Source organism: Athene noctua, chromosome 3 (genome assembly GCF_965140245.1).
Source record: "Athene noctua chromosome 3, bAthNoc1.hap1.1, whole genome shotgun sequence".
NCBI lineage: Eukaryota > Metazoa > Chordata > Aves > Strigiformes > Strigidae > Athene > Athene noctua.
Window position 1 is genome coordinate 30,967,626 of NC_134039.1, and position 15,266 is coordinate 30,982,891.

The following is a 15,266-nucleotide window of genomic DNA, read 5'->3' on the forward strand; positions in this document are numbered from 1 at the left end:
TTGTCATGTTTCTTTCCTGTGTCTTTATTCACAGAGCTCTCCTTGATCACCTTGCACTGGTTCCTCACCTCTTTCGCTAGTGTTGTCCACATCAAGCTGCTGCTACGTATTTGGGACCTCTTCTTCTACCAGGGCTCTCTGGTGCTGTTCCAGCTCACTTTGGGCATGCTCAGTATGAAGGTAATTCTCACCTCCTCTTCCTCCTTTATAGAACTTTAGTGTTTAATTCTGAGTTTTAGGGGCAAGAAGTTTTTGTATCTGCTTCCTGTGTGTGGTTTGGGAATGTGCTCAGGAAAACAACTTCCTGCCTTCCTCAGAACTGGGGGCTGGGAAGAACTTCCAAGGCACTTTACAGGATACAGGAATTGCTGTTTCCCCTGCCTACCTTATTTGTTCCCTCATAATTAAACCTCATCAGCTGCCCCCCTCTGTTCAGTCTAGATCCCAACCTGAGTGTCCCTCTTACCTAAACCAAGATACTTAAGGATTTTGCACCAACTCTGAGCAGAGATACAAAGCCGAGGTTGTGGTCATGTGGGAAGCTTTTGATGGCACCGTTGAATGCTCCAAGAGATTAGCATTGTCCTAACTATGTTTGATTTGGCTGGCTTACATTTAACTGCCCGATCTTTTCCCTTTTATGCAAATTATAATTTTGTGGTTTAGCTTCCTGTGTGAAGGGCAAGGATGAGCCTGCTGGGAGTAAGGGGAAGGTGGAGCACGGTTTGACACAGCAGGTGCTCTGTAGTGCGTGAGACTGAGCAGCTTGCGTATCCTTGTCCCCAACAAGATCCCTGGTGTGCCCAGTCTGTAGTGGGTACAGAATAGCTTCTGTTTTGTCTTTCCTTGCTGATTTGATTTCACTTCAGTGATGGATGCGGTGATTCAGAAACATGCCAGCTAGAAATCTGGGGGTAGATTGCAGTGCAGTAGAGTAGTAAAAGATTCTGTTCCCCTCCCATAGGTAGCTTGGACTCTTTTTACTGAAGTTTTAATGGAATTATCTAGTTGTACCTCCATTGTTTCTGGCCCAGGCTGTACACTGAATGTAAAATTGCATCTAGCAGCCCGCAGAGCATAACTGTCATGCTCACTGTTCTGTGTGGCAAAATGACTGCATCGTTGCAGGAAGATGAGCTAATCCAATCTGAGAACTCTGCCTCAATCTTCAACACGCTCTCAGACATCCCAAGTCAGATTGAAGATGCAGATGTGTTGCTGCGGGAGGCCATGCGTGTGGCTGGCTCGCTCACAGATGTGGCGGTGGAGACACAGCGTCGTAAACACTTGGCCTACCTCATTGCTGACCAAGGGCAGCTGCTCAACTCCAGCACCACTGCCAACAATTTATCCAAAGTGAGTGCACAGAATCCCATCTGCCTCTGCTGCTCTGTTTTTACTGTTCCTTTACGTGTTCCCTCCCAAATGGTCTTTGTGAGCAAGAGGTCCTCCTGTCTGAGAGGATTTTGGCTCACTGTCTCATCCAGTGAATAAAAGGTATTGGGAAGTGAAAGGAAGGTCTGTACTAATGAAATGATGCCAGATCTGTCCTGGTTGATAAATCCTCAGGTGAAAGGGATATTGACATTGATTGTAATTATCATTAATGAGTGTTATGATGAAAAGTGAAGCATTTTATTAATGGAAACTAAAAGAAACAGCATATGCTTTTGGCAGAGTTTGCTTAGAGCATGCAGAGTAGAAATTGGAGTTAATCCATTAGTAAGAAACTGATACACTAAAATAACTCTGGAGGCTAGAGTCAGAAAACAGCAGCAGCCTTTGAAAAGCTGAATAAAAAATGCACCTGTGTTTAATCTTGGACTACAGCCTGCAGTTACAGATGTAGTAGCTCCTGTTTGTCAAGCCTGTGTGGAAGATATATTCTTGATGCTCTTCTGTGTGCTAATCATAAGACACTCCTGTAATTCTAAAATGTAATAAGCATCCACTTAGAAATTTATATGTAATTACATGTAGAACTGCTTTTGGCAACAAGCAGAATTAGAACTAAAATTACTCGAATCGCGGTTGATTCTTGAACTTCAGTTATGCTTTCATAATAATTGAGCTATAAATAACTTATTGCACATGGAGCAGATCAAGCAGTAGAGCTGGTTCATTGCATTAGAACTAGAACAACTCCTGTTTAAAACTGCCAGTTCACTTGCCTGCCCCTTCCAGTGGTAGGTGTCAGGACACCTTGCCCAGAGCTGACCTGTGTGGAGGACTGATATTATTTTATTTCTGAAATCTGTCCCAATGTGTGCACTTTGTTTTTTCTCTTCCCTCTCCCTCAGATTGTGCGGCGCAGGACCCAACGCAGGAAATCTGGCATCACCTCTCTGCTTTTCGGTAAGGACAAACCTGTGCTTTTCACGTGGTGCTGATGGATATAGCAGCCTGGGAGGGAGGGAAGTGAGCAAAGCAGGGAAACAGTGGGACAGGGGAAGAGGAGAGAAGGGATCCAGAACTGAAGGGTGAGCGGGAAGAAGTGCAGTTTTCCACTTGCTTTGGTCTGAGCTCATAAAGTGAATTTTCAGTTAGATGGTTAGTCCTTAAATGTTGACTAACAGTGGGCTGCAGCTCATCCCAGCTGTAATGTCTTCCTTGTACTGACCAACAGGTAAAAGGCATTTTCTGGCAGGCTATATGCAGTCCACAGGCTGGATGTTGTACTCTCCTGATCTCACTCTGCTCAGTTCAGGATCATCTCTAAAGATCTGAGACAGGGTATTATGGTCCAATGTATCACTCATTAAAATTTATAAATGCAAACATCACTAATGTTCCACCTTACTCTGAGAGTTCGATATTGTGAACACTTCTGAGTCTTAATTTTCTTCGCTTATGACCTAAGCCAGCATATGTCCAGAAAGCACAGCGTCAGAATAGATTTTGCATGGGTTTAACAGTAACTTGCTTCTGTGACCCCATAATAGCCCTTTCTATTGTAAGCCTCACTGTCATCACCTTCGTTGCAACTGGTTAGCTTTCTTGAAATTGCCACATCTCACCACAGAAAGTGTTTTCTGGAGCAAGACAACATACTGAATTTACAGGGTTCAAATAGTGTTCCTGTTGCGGTTGAAATGGCCCAAATAAATTTAAAACTGGGTTTTACTGATCTTTTCAGAGGAGTGCTTTTCTGGTGTTCCCTGGGAAACTGATATATTGTCAGAGGCTTGCTACAAGCACATACATCGTTACATATAAAAGTTATGGTAGAAGACCAATGAAGTGAAGAAATGGAGGAAGGTTGCTTGTGCAACCTAATCTCAGACCTCTTTTATGTAATGTTGTCCTTCAGTATAGACTGAACTGGCAGCTGCCAAATACAGCCTTCTTGTGTTTCAGAGTCTCCCTGGCCAAGTTTGAGTAGCTTTATGAAAGTGATAGTGATATCCATGCACAAACATAAATTTCAAGTTCATGCTTCAAAATGTATCAGTAGTAGAACTGAGATGATTGATAGCATTTTCACATTTTAGTGGGGTTTCTGTACAATGACTGTCATGGTTTTTACCTAATATTCTTAGTGATTAAAACACTGGTTAAAATAGAGAAGTTATCATCCTGAAGCAGATGACCAGAATGGAAATTTCAGCCCAAGTGAGGAGAAGGAAGGCTTGGATGTGATCAATTCACCTTATACTGGGAACTGTCAAATAACCTTAACTGTGAAGTCTGCTGCCTGTGGTAGTTATTGTGTAGAGCTGGTACATAGCCCTTGTCTGGATGGGAGTAAGAATCATAGCATGGTTTGGGTTGGAAGGGACCTTAAAGATCATCTAGTTCCAACCCCCTGCCATGGGCAGGGACACCTTCCACTAGACCAGGTTGCTCAAAGCACCGTCCAGCCTGGCCTTGAACCCTTCCAGGGAGGGGGCAGCCACAAGCTCTCTGGGCAACCTGTTCCAGTGTCCCACCACCCTTAACAGAAAATAATTCCGTCCTTGTATCTAATCTAAATCTATCCTCTGTCAGTTTAAAACCATTACGCTTTATCCCATCCTTACATGTCCTTGTAAAAACTCCCTCCCCATCTTTCCTGTAGCCCCCTTTAGGTACTGGAAGGCCACTGTAAGGTCTCTTTGGAGCCACCTCTTCTCCAGGCTGAACAAACCCAACTCTCTCAGCCTGTCCTCACAGGAGAGGTGCTCCAGCCCCCGATCATCTTTGTGGCCTCCTCTGGGACTCACTCAAGCAGGTCCATGTCCTTCTTATGTTGGGAGCCTCAGAGCTGAACACAGCACTGCAGGTGGGGTCTCATGAGAGTGGAGCAAAAGGGGAGAATCACCTCCCTTGACGTGCTGGCCACACTTGTCTTGATGCAGCCCAGGATGTGGTGGGCTTTCTGGACTGTGAGCACACATTACTGACTAATACTCGGTTTTTCATCCACCAGTACCCCAAGTCCTCCTCCTCCTCAGAGCTGCTCTCAATCCAGCCGGTATTGATACCAGGGATTGCCCCGACCCATGTGCAGGACCTTGTACTTGGCCTTATTGACCTTAATGAGGTTTGCATGGGCCCAGCTCTCAAGCCTGTTAAGGTCCCTCTGAATGGCACATCCCTTCCCTCCAGCATGTTGACCACACCACACAGCTTGGTGTTGTCAAGAACTTACCCAGAACTTAATTCTTCTTCCTTACAGTGAATACAGATTTAGTAGTCACTTGGACAGGAGTCATACAGTCACAGCAGCACTGTTTAGAAGGGATCTCTAGATGTCTGTAGCCCAACCTTTCCTGGTCAAAGCCAGACTCTTGCATGCTAGATCGGGTTGGCCAGGGCTTTTGCTAGGTGAAATTCAAGGAGTTGGACCAGATTTCTAATGAAGGAATAGAAAGAAGAAGCAGCAACAGCTAGTTTGGCAGAGAATAAGACATGATATTGCCCTTTTCCTGTTGGATGGGCATTGCAACAAGGAAATGCCGGAGAGCTAATCCTCCTCTGCACAACTGTGCAGCTAGTCAGTCTTTGCAGGCTCAGAATAGACCCTTCTCACATGTGGCTGATCCGGCACTGGTTTCCTGTTTTGGAAATGTACATGCAGGCGTGTCGGGTGCAACAAGGTGAATCTGGTGGAAGCCCCAGTTACTTTCCTCTGTATCATGTATATTCTAAGGTAGGAGGGTGTGGAACTTGCTTTCCATATCTCCTGCTTGTGTTTGGACAGGATTGATCTGAGTACAGAGGGATGAGCACAGTATTTTGGCCAGAAGGGACTGAATGATGACAAAAAGAATCAGTGATCTATATAAATGAGGGCAGTCTCATTTACAAATGAGAGCTAGTGTGGCTGTGGTTGAGTAGTTTCTTTTTTAGTCACACTCTGTTTTAGCAACATCAGTTTTCTGGGAATCCCCGCCATCTGTGTGATCACCTATCTATTTACAACCTTTGTACCTCTGAATCTGTAGTGAAAATTCTTACATGCTCTATTTCCTACCCCTGGCCACCGAGGAGGAGGAGGTTTTGTTAATTTTCATTGCTTGGACTGGGAGTAAGTGTACCCTACAATTTTTCTGGGCCAGAAGCAAAGTTCCGCTTTCTCTTAAGCTCAGTGTGTCTGATTCATTAATCATTTAGTTTAGCAAATAGAAAACGATTATAAAAATAACTTCCAATCTAGTTTTGTGCTTTTATTTGTGTTCTTAAAGTTTTGGTCTTTTTAATTAGGATCACTTAGGATTAAAAGATACTGTTAATCACTTTTCAGTAAGCAGAAGCTTCATGTGTACATAGCTGTTGCAGCAGCTGTATAGCTCAGGCCACACTTCACTCATGCTAGTTTCTATAATGCTATTAGAAGATAAGCAGAGTACCAGTTTGCTAGCCAGTGATTTACTTGGTCTTTCATAAAAGCTGTGTTTGTATGAAAATTGGAGTTCAGTGTAAAATACATTGTTTTAAATGTTGATTTTGTTAATCCAGCTACCACATCTTCTATCAGTATATTAGGGAGAGAGCAAAAATGGATGTATGAAGATAGAATCACAGAATCATCTAGGTTGGAAAGGACCCTGGAGATCATCTAGTCCAACCGTTAGCCTAGCACAGTTCCCACCTACAGCATATCCTTAAGCTCTAAATCGACCCTACTCTTGAACACCTCCAGGGATGGGGACTCCACCACCTCCCTGGGCAGCCCATTCCAACGCCTAACAACCCATTCTGTAAAGAAATGCTTCCTAATATCCAGTCTGAACTTTCCTTGGTGCATCTTGAGGCCATTCCCTCTTTTCCTGTCGCTTACTACTAGGCTAAAGAGGCTCATCCCCAGCTCTCTGCAGCTTCCTTTCAGGTAGCTGTAGAGGGCGATGAGGTCTCCCCTCAGCCTCCTCTTCTCCAGACTAAACACCCCCAGTTCCCTCAGCTGCTCCTCGCGACCTGTGCTCCAGACCCTGCACCAGCTTTGTAGCCCTTCTCTGGACACGCTCGAGTCATTCAATGTCCTTTTTGTAGTGAGAGGCCCAAAACTGAACACAGGAATCGAGGTGCGGCCTCACCAGTGCCAAGTACAGGGGTAAGATCTCTTCCCTGTCCCTGCTGGCCACACTATTGCTGACACAAGCCAGGATGCCATTGGCCTTCTTGGCCACCTGGACACACTGCTGGCTCCTGTTCAGCCGGCTGTCAATCAACACCCCCAGGTCCCTCTCTGACTGGCAGCTCTCCAGCCACTCCTCCCCAAGCCTGTAGCGCTGCTGGGGGTTGTTGTGGCCCAAGGGCAGCCCCCGGCATTTGGCCTTATTGAAACTCCTCCAGTTGGGCTCAGCCCATGGCTCCAGCCTGTCCAGGTCTCTCTGCAGAGCCTCCCTACCCTCGAGCAGATCAACACTCCCACCCAACCTTGTGTCATCTGCAAACTGACTGAGGGTGCACTCGATCCCCTCGTCCAGATCATCAATAAAGATGTTAAACAGGAGTGGCCCTAAAACCGAGCCCTGGGGGACACCACTCGTGACCGGCCGCCAACTGGATTTCACTCCGTTCACCACAACTCTCTGGGCCCAGTCGTCCAGCCAGTTTTTTACCCAGCAAAGTATGCGATTGTCCAAACCTTGAGCAGCCATTTTTGCCAGGAGAATGCTGTGGGAAACGGTGTCAAAGGCCTTACTAAAGTCAAGGTAGATTACATCCACAGCCTCTCCCTCATCCAATAAGCAGGTCACTCTGTCATAGAAGGAGATCAGGTTTGTCAAGCAGCACCTGCATTTCATAAACCCCTGCTGACTGGGCCTGAGCATCTGGTTGTCCCTCGTGTGTTGCATGATGCTGTTTAGGATGAGCTGCTCCATCAGCTTCCCGGGCACTGAAGTCAAGCTGACAGGCCTGTAATTTCCTGGATCATCCTTCCGACCCTTCTTATAGATGGGTGTCACACTGGCCAATTTCCAATCAGTCGGGACCTCCCCGGTCAGCCAGGACTGCTGGTAAATGATGGAAAGTGGCTTGGCGAGCACCCCAGCCAGCTCCTTCAGCACCCTCGGGTGTATCCCATCCGGTCCCATAGACTTGTGTATGTCTATGTGATACAGTAGGTCACTGGCTGTCTCCTGGATTGCAGGGGGATCGTTCTCCCAGTCTCTGTATTCTGGCTGTGGAGGCTGGATTTCATCAATGCAACTAACCTTGTTATTAAAGACTGAGCCAAAGAAGGCATTAAGCACCTCAGCCTTCTCCTCATCATCTGTTACCATGTTTCCTCCTGCATCTAGCAGGGGATGGAGACTCTCCCTGGACTTTGTTTTGCTACTGACATACTTATAGAAACTTTTCTTGTTATCCTTGATTGCTGAGGCCAAATTAATTTCCAGTTGGGCTTTAGCCCTTCTGATTTCCACCCTGCATAGCCTCACAGCCTCTTTGTAATCACTGTGTGTGGCTAGCCCCTTCTTCCAAAGGCTGTAAACTCTCTTTTTCTCCCTGAGTTGCAGCCAAAGCTTCCTGTTCAGCCAGGGTGGTCTTCTCTGGTGTCGGCTTCTCTTAGAGCACCTGGGGACCGCCTGCTCCTGAGCCATTAACACTTCCTTCTTAAAGAGTGCCCAGCCTTCCTGGGCCCCTGTACCCTTCAGGAGAGTCTCCCAGGGGATCCTTTCAAGCAGGTACCTAAACAAGACAAAGTCAGCCTGTCTGAAGTCCAGAATGTCAGTCCTGCTTAGCTCTCTCCTGACCTCTCTAAGAACAGAGAACTCTATTATTTCATGATGGCTGTGCCCTAGTCGACCTCCACGTCGTCCACAAGCCCTTCTCTGTTCACAAAGAGGAGACCCAGCAGGGCACTGTCCCTGGCCGGTTTACTCAACAGTTGCGTCAGGAAGTTGTCTCCCACACATTCTAGGAATCTCCGGGACTAGTCTTGTTCTACCGTGTTGTATCTCCAGCAGATGTCTGGGAAGTTAAAGTCGCCCACAAGAAGAAGGGCAAGCGATCATGAGATTTCACCTAAATGCCTATAAAATATCTCGTCCATCTCTCTGTCCTGGTTGGGTGGCCTATAGTAGACTCCTACTACAACATCTGCCCTGTTGGCCGTCCCCCTGATTCTAATGCAAGGACACTCAACCCTGTCTTCATACACCTGTGCTCGAAGCAATCGTAACAGTCCTTAACATCCAGAGCCACCCCACCTCCTCTCCTTCCCTGTCTGTCCCTCCTAAAGAGCTTGTAACCATCAATTGGCACACTCCAGTCATGAGAGACATCCCACCGTGTTTCTGTAATAGCAACAACATTGTAATTTTCCTGTTTCATCACGGCTACAAGCTCCTCCTGTTTGTTACCCATGCTGTGTGCGTTGGTATACATGCACTTCAGATGGGCCGATGTTTTGCCCCCTTCCTCCTTCAAATCTAGTTTAAAGCTCTGTCAATGAGCCCAGCTAACTCCTCATTCTTTGAATTTAAAAGAAACTGATTTTTTTAGAAAAAGAAGCCAATGGTTCATTGTTCCCAAAGATCATATACCCAATTTTTAAGGCATTCAGATACATTAACTGTCTAAAGAATCCATTTTCTTTAGGTATCTCTCTGCATAAATTAATAGAGATAGGCTGTTAGAACTCCTGGGGGAATTAGTGACAGTGGAAAAATGCTTTGGTAACTTTCACTTTGTACTTATGACCATTTCTATATACCCAAAACCTCTGAAATCTGTCTCTTAGGGCGGTGGAGGTCTTAAGTAGATGGTGGCTTTTCTCTCATGGCTCTGACTTCTAGACAGACATGGGAAAGTGGGCTATCTTGGTTTTACAAATCTTTTTCAAGACTCAGTGAAGAATATGCTTTCAGCCTGTGAAGTATGCAAAAATCAGAAGTAGTTCAACCAAAAGCTGTTTCAGTTTCAAGAGAATTTCAGTTGAAGAGAATTTTTGAAAGTTCCTCAATTTTGCATCCCACCATTCAGCTGTCTGTATACTACGTAAATGCTTCTCTAAAGTAGTGTGCAGTACCTTGGTTGTCCAGACAAATCAAAGATTACATATTCCAGTTCCATATGTGGTTTGAAATACCAGGTCCTTGAAACCCGAGACAGTCAAATTGGTATTGGTTATTTACATTATTGAATAGATTGGCAGTAAGTACCTGCCTTAGTGTAGGCACTTCTCATGTCAGGCTTTTTTGACTTCTGTAGAATCAATGATTTCTAATCTTAACAAAAAAAAAAAAACCTCATACCTTTTTTCCTTGCCTTGCCTTCCCCCTGGCTGTGTGGTCTCCCCCAGGGGATGATGATCTGGAGGCACTGAAAGCCAAGAACATCAAGCAGACGGAGCTGGTGGCTGACCTGCGTGAGACCATTCTCCAGGTGGCACGGCACTTCCAGTGTGTGGATCCCAAAAACTGCAGCATTGTGAGTGGTAACAGCTGGATCTGCACTGCTGTGTGCTCCGGGCATGAGTGTTGAGTGTCCACCACAGGACAGGGCTGTTCAAATGCTCCTGGAGTGCGGGCTTGAGAAAGGACACGCCAGGTCTATTGGGTGGAGGATGAGGGTTGCTCAACCCATCCTTGGTGATGGAGGACTCTCCTGGGAGGTTTACTGCCTGCTAGCAGGAAAAGGTTTGGGAACAGGGGCATGCAAGCTGTAGCAGATCAGCTGGGAGTCATCTGTTGCTTTTCATTCCTCTGCTCATCATCCACATGCATGCTAGGATCTGACTCCAGACTACAGCATGGAGAGCCACCAGCGGGACCATGAGAACTATGTGGCCTGTTCCCGCAACCGACGACGACGAGCCAAGGCATTGCTGGACTTTGAGCGCCACGATGACGATGAGCTGGGCTTCCGCAAGAATGACATCATTACGGTGCGTCAGCCTATGAGATAGGGACCGGGGCAGGCCCATACAGACCCAACTTGTGTGGGATGCTGCACTGCTCATCTTCAAGGAAAGAAGGGAGGAGATCAGCTCAGAGCCCAGTTAGGAGTCCAGGGGAAGCAGCTGGCATTTCTGTGTCTGCCTGGGGATGTGGCAGTGTGTTCCTGTGAGCCTTGTCTTGTGGGTCATTCTCAGTTCAACCACCAAGTCCCTTTCCTGGGCGCCATGCAGCTGAGCAGAAGATGGATTTGGTCTAACCTGGGTGCAGGTTTAACACTGCACACTAAGCTGTGGTAAGACTGTAAAAGCATCCATTTGTGTTTTAGCTCTGAGCATCCTATCTGAAATTGGGGAAAACAGGGGTAACATTGCATTTGCAGTAGCTTTTTGCCCTTGAAGGCCCTGGGCCAGGTGAGAAGAGAACACTGGCAAAGCAGCCGAGAATAAAACAGTTCCTCATTGTGCACACACAACTGAGCAGCTGTAGCCCTCCTGGGACTGCACTCTTCAACCAGTGTTTCCCACTCCCTGTTTTTCAGATCATTTCCCAGAAGGATGAGCACTGTTGGGTGGGAGAGCTGAATGGACTGAGAGGTGAGAGCAAGATGGATTGCACTGTGGGGAGGGGGGCCAGATGTGGAGCATCCATTCTTCCACAGCAACTGCTCTGGCACATTTGCAGCAAAGGCTTTGCCAGTCAGCCAGAGCATCTGCCAGGGACAAGGGAAATGTTAAAGCAGGGTATGAGAGCAGTGGTGCAGCTGCCTGATTACTTCCTGCAAACAGCAGGTTTAGGCTCCATCCTCCTGTCACAGGGTGGTTTGGTGCCTGTCATCTCTGCTGCTTGGGAGCAGTGTCCTGGAATTGGCTTCCTCTTTCAGTTGCCTTAATTCTTGTGATTGAGGCTGCTCGCTTCCTTCTTTGGGGTTGGACCCTGTGAACTCTAATTTATTCTCAACTTCCAATGGGCTCTGGTCTTGTCTGTGTAAGGGTTTCTCAGTGTCCATGTCAGGCTCACCTCTTTGTCCACTCTTTGTAGGTTGGTTTCCTGCAAAATTTGTGGAGATCTTGGATGAGCGGAGTAAAGAGGTAATTAGAAACCCCCACAACAACAAAAAACCCCAACGTAAAAAGAGAGTCCTGTCATAACTGAAAAAATGTAGTTGAAAACAGCTGTCTGTTGCCCTCCTTGAATCTGTTTGGTCTCTCTGGCTGTTGAGCGCTTAGTGATGTGATCAGGCAGCTTGTCTTCCTGAACCTGTTTGCTCAACTTCCTCATGCTGACCGAATGGAGAATAGGGGCCGCAGAGGGCTGCAGGGGGTAGCTGAGTGTGATGCCTGGGCTTGCAAGGGCCCTGGAGATGAACTTCAGGAAAGCTGAGAAAGCAGCAGGCTGGTACACAGGAGGATCCTGTGGGCGGTGTTTCTGCCTGCTCCCCACAGCCTGTGCTCTCTTCCTCCTTTGAGGCTGTGCCTGTGGATCCTGCTTGTGCTTTGTGGTCACCACAGTGGTTCTCCCCAAGCAGCTGTGCTTGGGGGCACTCTGTCTCGGTTCCTCTCGCAGCCAGCAGTGGTGAGAGCAGATACCTCTCCATGGCCCTGAGGCTGGGGTGACAGATAGGAGACTAACATCGTCAGCTGCTGGCCTAGCCAGTTTCCAATTGGAGAAAAGGCGCTGTTCTCCCTCTCCTCCTCAGCATTTGGAGAGTGAGGAAAGAAGGGCTCAAAGGCTGAGACCCCCAAGAGAAGCCCCTAGAGCTGACATCTCACTTGTTTCGTCACCCCCTTCTCAGGGCTGGTTCCTTAGATGCAGATCACCTCTCTGTATAAACACACCCTGTACGGCTGAGCAGTTCTCCTCCCAACTGTGGAAATAGAGAGGATCCCACTCATCCTAATTTGGGAGTCAGGGTGATACCTCAAAGTATCAGCTGACCTGGGACTTCCTGTCTATCCCCATGTCTTAACTTTTAGCAGCTTACAGAGTCCCAGAGACCCTCAGTTCAAGTCCCTCTCCTTACCTTACCTGCTCAGCCAGCACCACACCAAACCACAACATTTCCTACATGCTGAATGCTGCCAGGATGGTGCTGGGGTCACCTGCATGGTTTCCTGGGCACCACCTAGGCACAAAGGTCCTGATGTCCTGTCAAATCCATGGGGAGTAGCACTGAACATGGTGCTTTATGCAAAAGCCAGAAAAAGCATAAGGGGTTAAGGAAGGGAAGGGCTGGTGGACAGCTGGGAGTGGAAGAGGTCTCTGCAGAGAAGCTGCACGTGGATCACCTCCATGCTTTGCATCCTCGCCACTATGCTGAGAGCTGGCTCTTCATGTTCCTCAGTACTCCATTGCTGGAGATGACTCGGTCACAGAAGGGGTGACGGACTTGGTGCGAGGAACACTGTGTCCAGCCTTGAAATCCATATTTGAACACGGATTGAAGAAGCCATCTCTGCTGGGAGGGCCCTGCCATCCCTGGCTGTTCATTGAAGAGGTGAGATGTCTCAGTTCCCCCCGTGGCGTTGTGTTGTCAAAGGACTTGGTGAGGGGGCTGTAGGGCAGAGGGTACTGACTGTCCCTCTGCCCCACTAGGCTGCCAGTCGGGAAGTGGAACGGGACTTTGACTCTGTGTATTCTCGCCTTGTGCTCTGCAAAACTTACAGGTAAGGCCACTATTCATGCCAAGCAGCTGGGTCTGTGCCCTACACCTACACGCTTATCAAACTGCTGCTGGGAAGGTGGAGACAGTCTGCCCCGTCTTCCTCAGGGGGTGGTGTCGGCAGGCTGCTATGCCTGTGTGCATTTGGGGCTGACAGTGTCTCTTGTCCCCTTCCGCAGGCTCCCATGTTCACTTCTGGGGCTGTGTCTTGATCTCTCATGGCTGCAGGGTCACCTGTGTGCTCAGCAGTAGCAAGAGAGCTCTTGGGGTGTGGAGGGGGAAAGGTCTGCATGTGCCTGGCATGGCTCTGGAGCTAGCTAGGTCTCTGCTGTGATTTTTACAGGCTCGATGAAGATGGAAAAGTCCTCACTCCAGAGGAGCTGCTTTACCGGGTGAGTGCTGCCCCCAGCCCAGCCAGAGCCCAGCTCCCAATGGGGCGAAGTTTCCCATGGAGAGTGATGCCCATTTCTATGGTCCTCAAGTCTCCCAGACCTTCCCTGATGGGAAGGAGTAGAGACACCAGGTGCCTGGGAAAAGGCAGAGCGAAGCTATCAGGAGTCTGGGCCCCTCTGATGTGAGCAGGTGGCACTGGCTGAGGGTGGGGAGCTCTGGGGAGGGTAGCATTTGGCTATGTTGCTGAAATGGCTGTCCAGCCCAGCCTAAGGCTCAGCTGAGAAGGTGGTAGCCACATCTTTCTTCCCTGCAGGCGGTTCAGGCTGTGAACATGACACACGATGCTGCACATGCACAGATGGATGTGAAGCTTCGTTCCCTCATCTGTGTTGGACTCAAGTGAGTGATCCGGTCCTGATATCCCCAGCGTTGTGGGTGCAAGGAGCTTGGGAGGGGGCAGAGCGGGCTCAAGGGCAGCGGTTGTTTCCATCTATCCACTGCAGCCTCTGAGTGGGACCTGCTCCTTTCTTGTTGATCATGCTGGCCTGGCTCCTGACTGGAAGTAACTCTCAGGGCATGGAGTGGCTCACACAAGTTTCCTGGGTTATCCTGTTCCCACTGGGGATAGGACTGTGGATTGGGGTCAAAGCTTGGACTGAAAATAAACTATCCCAAAGAGAGGGGGCTTCTTTCCCTAGGTTCAGGCAGGTAACATGCCCCTATCCCATTGCTGCAGCGAGCAGGTGCTGCATTTGTGGCTGGAGGTGCTGTGCTCAAGCCTGCAGACTGTGGAGAAGTGGTTCCATCCCTGGTCGTTCCTGCGAAGTCCTGGCTGGGTGCAGATCAAATGTGAGCTGAGGTGAGTTTGTCTTCATGGGCCTCCCCAAGGTCTGGAATGGATTTCTTCCTCCTCTGCAGGAGATGGCCCTCGCCATGGCTGGCTTTGGATCCTCTCCAGTGAGTAGCAGCATGGGCTGCCCAGACATCCCCACTGCAGAGATTTTCTTCTGTGTGCTGAGGCAGCAGCAACTGTCTAGACAGTTTAATGTGTTGCACTGTGCCTGCCTGATCCAAGAGCAGAGCTTGGCTCCTGGGTAGCTGTCGTGACAAGCAGGCAGCCTCTGCCTGCCTGTCAGCAGCCTCCTGCTGTGCCCTGCACCTACTCTGATGGAGACACTGCCTTTTTCCATCCCCCTACTCCACAGGTCCTCTGCCAGGCACCATGAGTCCAAGCAGGGAATGTGCTAGGGAGACTGACTGTCACTAGCCAGGAAGGAGTTGCTCACTGTCTGACTCCTGGTTAAGCATGGGCTAAGATGTTGGGCTAAACGCAGCATTAGTGCCTGAGCTTGCACAAAGCACATCGCCTGGAGCCCAGGGTGCACACCCACGCCGTGTGCTCCTGGCCCTCCCATGCTTTGCAAAGCCAAGTCCAGTCTCAGGGAGCCACAGAGCAAACCCGCCACACCACTGCTCCAGCCTTGCTGCTGCTGCCATCCTGCAGGAACTGGCTTTTGTCTGTGCCACCCGGTTGCCTTCAGCCCCGGTGGGAGCACCTGTAGCCAGGAGCAGGCCTGTGTGTGCACACCTCGGGGTGCCCTGTTCTGTTCTCCTGGTGCTGCTGCAGAATGCAAGGAAGGGAGTCCCCCCCACCTCTGTGCTGCCGTGTCCCTTTTCTCACAGCGTGGGGGCAGTGCTGGTTCAGCACCGCTGAAGGACTGAGACTGGGTCATGGCTGGGCCCGGGTTTGTGTGGAGCAGGAGCAGAGGCTTAAGTCATATTCTCGCAGCCAGCTTCCTGTGGGGAGGGCCCCAGCTCCCTCACTGCTGCAGGAGTTGGAGGAGACCCCCACAGCAGAGTTTCCCCTGAGCCTGAAGGACTGA

At 48.9% G+C, this 15,266-nt stretch overlaps 1 protein-coding gene across 2 annotated transcripts in view; it reads left to right on the forward strand.

Moving 5' to 3' along the window:
* Window positions 1-15,266, forward strand: part of SGSM3 (small G protein signaling modulator 3) — a 34,227-nt gene that overhangs the window by 16,730 nt on the left and 2,231 nt on the right. For both annotated transcript variants that reach the window (XM_074902536.1, XM_074902535.1), the window contains exons 10-21: window positions 35-180; window positions 1,129-1,356; window positions 2,301-2,355; window positions 9,734-9,861; window positions 10,163-10,318; window positions 10,870-10,924; window positions 11,370-11,419; window positions 12,673-12,825; window positions 12,924-12,994; window positions 13,334-13,382; window positions 13,697-13,782; window positions 14,120-14,242. In XM_074902536.1, the coding sequence (XP_074758637.1) occupies window positions 35-180; window positions 1,129-1,356; window positions 2,301-2,355; window positions 9,734-9,861; window positions 10,163-10,318; window positions 10,870-10,924; window positions 11,370-11,419; window positions 12,673-12,825; window positions 12,924-12,994; window positions 13,334-13,382; window positions 13,697-13,782; window positions 14,120-14,242 (1,300 nt within the window). The remainder of the gene's footprint in view (window positions 1-34; window positions 181-1,128; window positions 1,357-2,300; window positions 2,356-9,733; window positions 9,862-10,162; window positions 10,319-10,869; window positions 10,925-11,369; window positions 11,420-12,672; window positions 12,826-12,923; window positions 12,995-13,333; window positions 13,383-13,696; window positions 13,783-14,119; window positions 14,243-15,266) is intronic.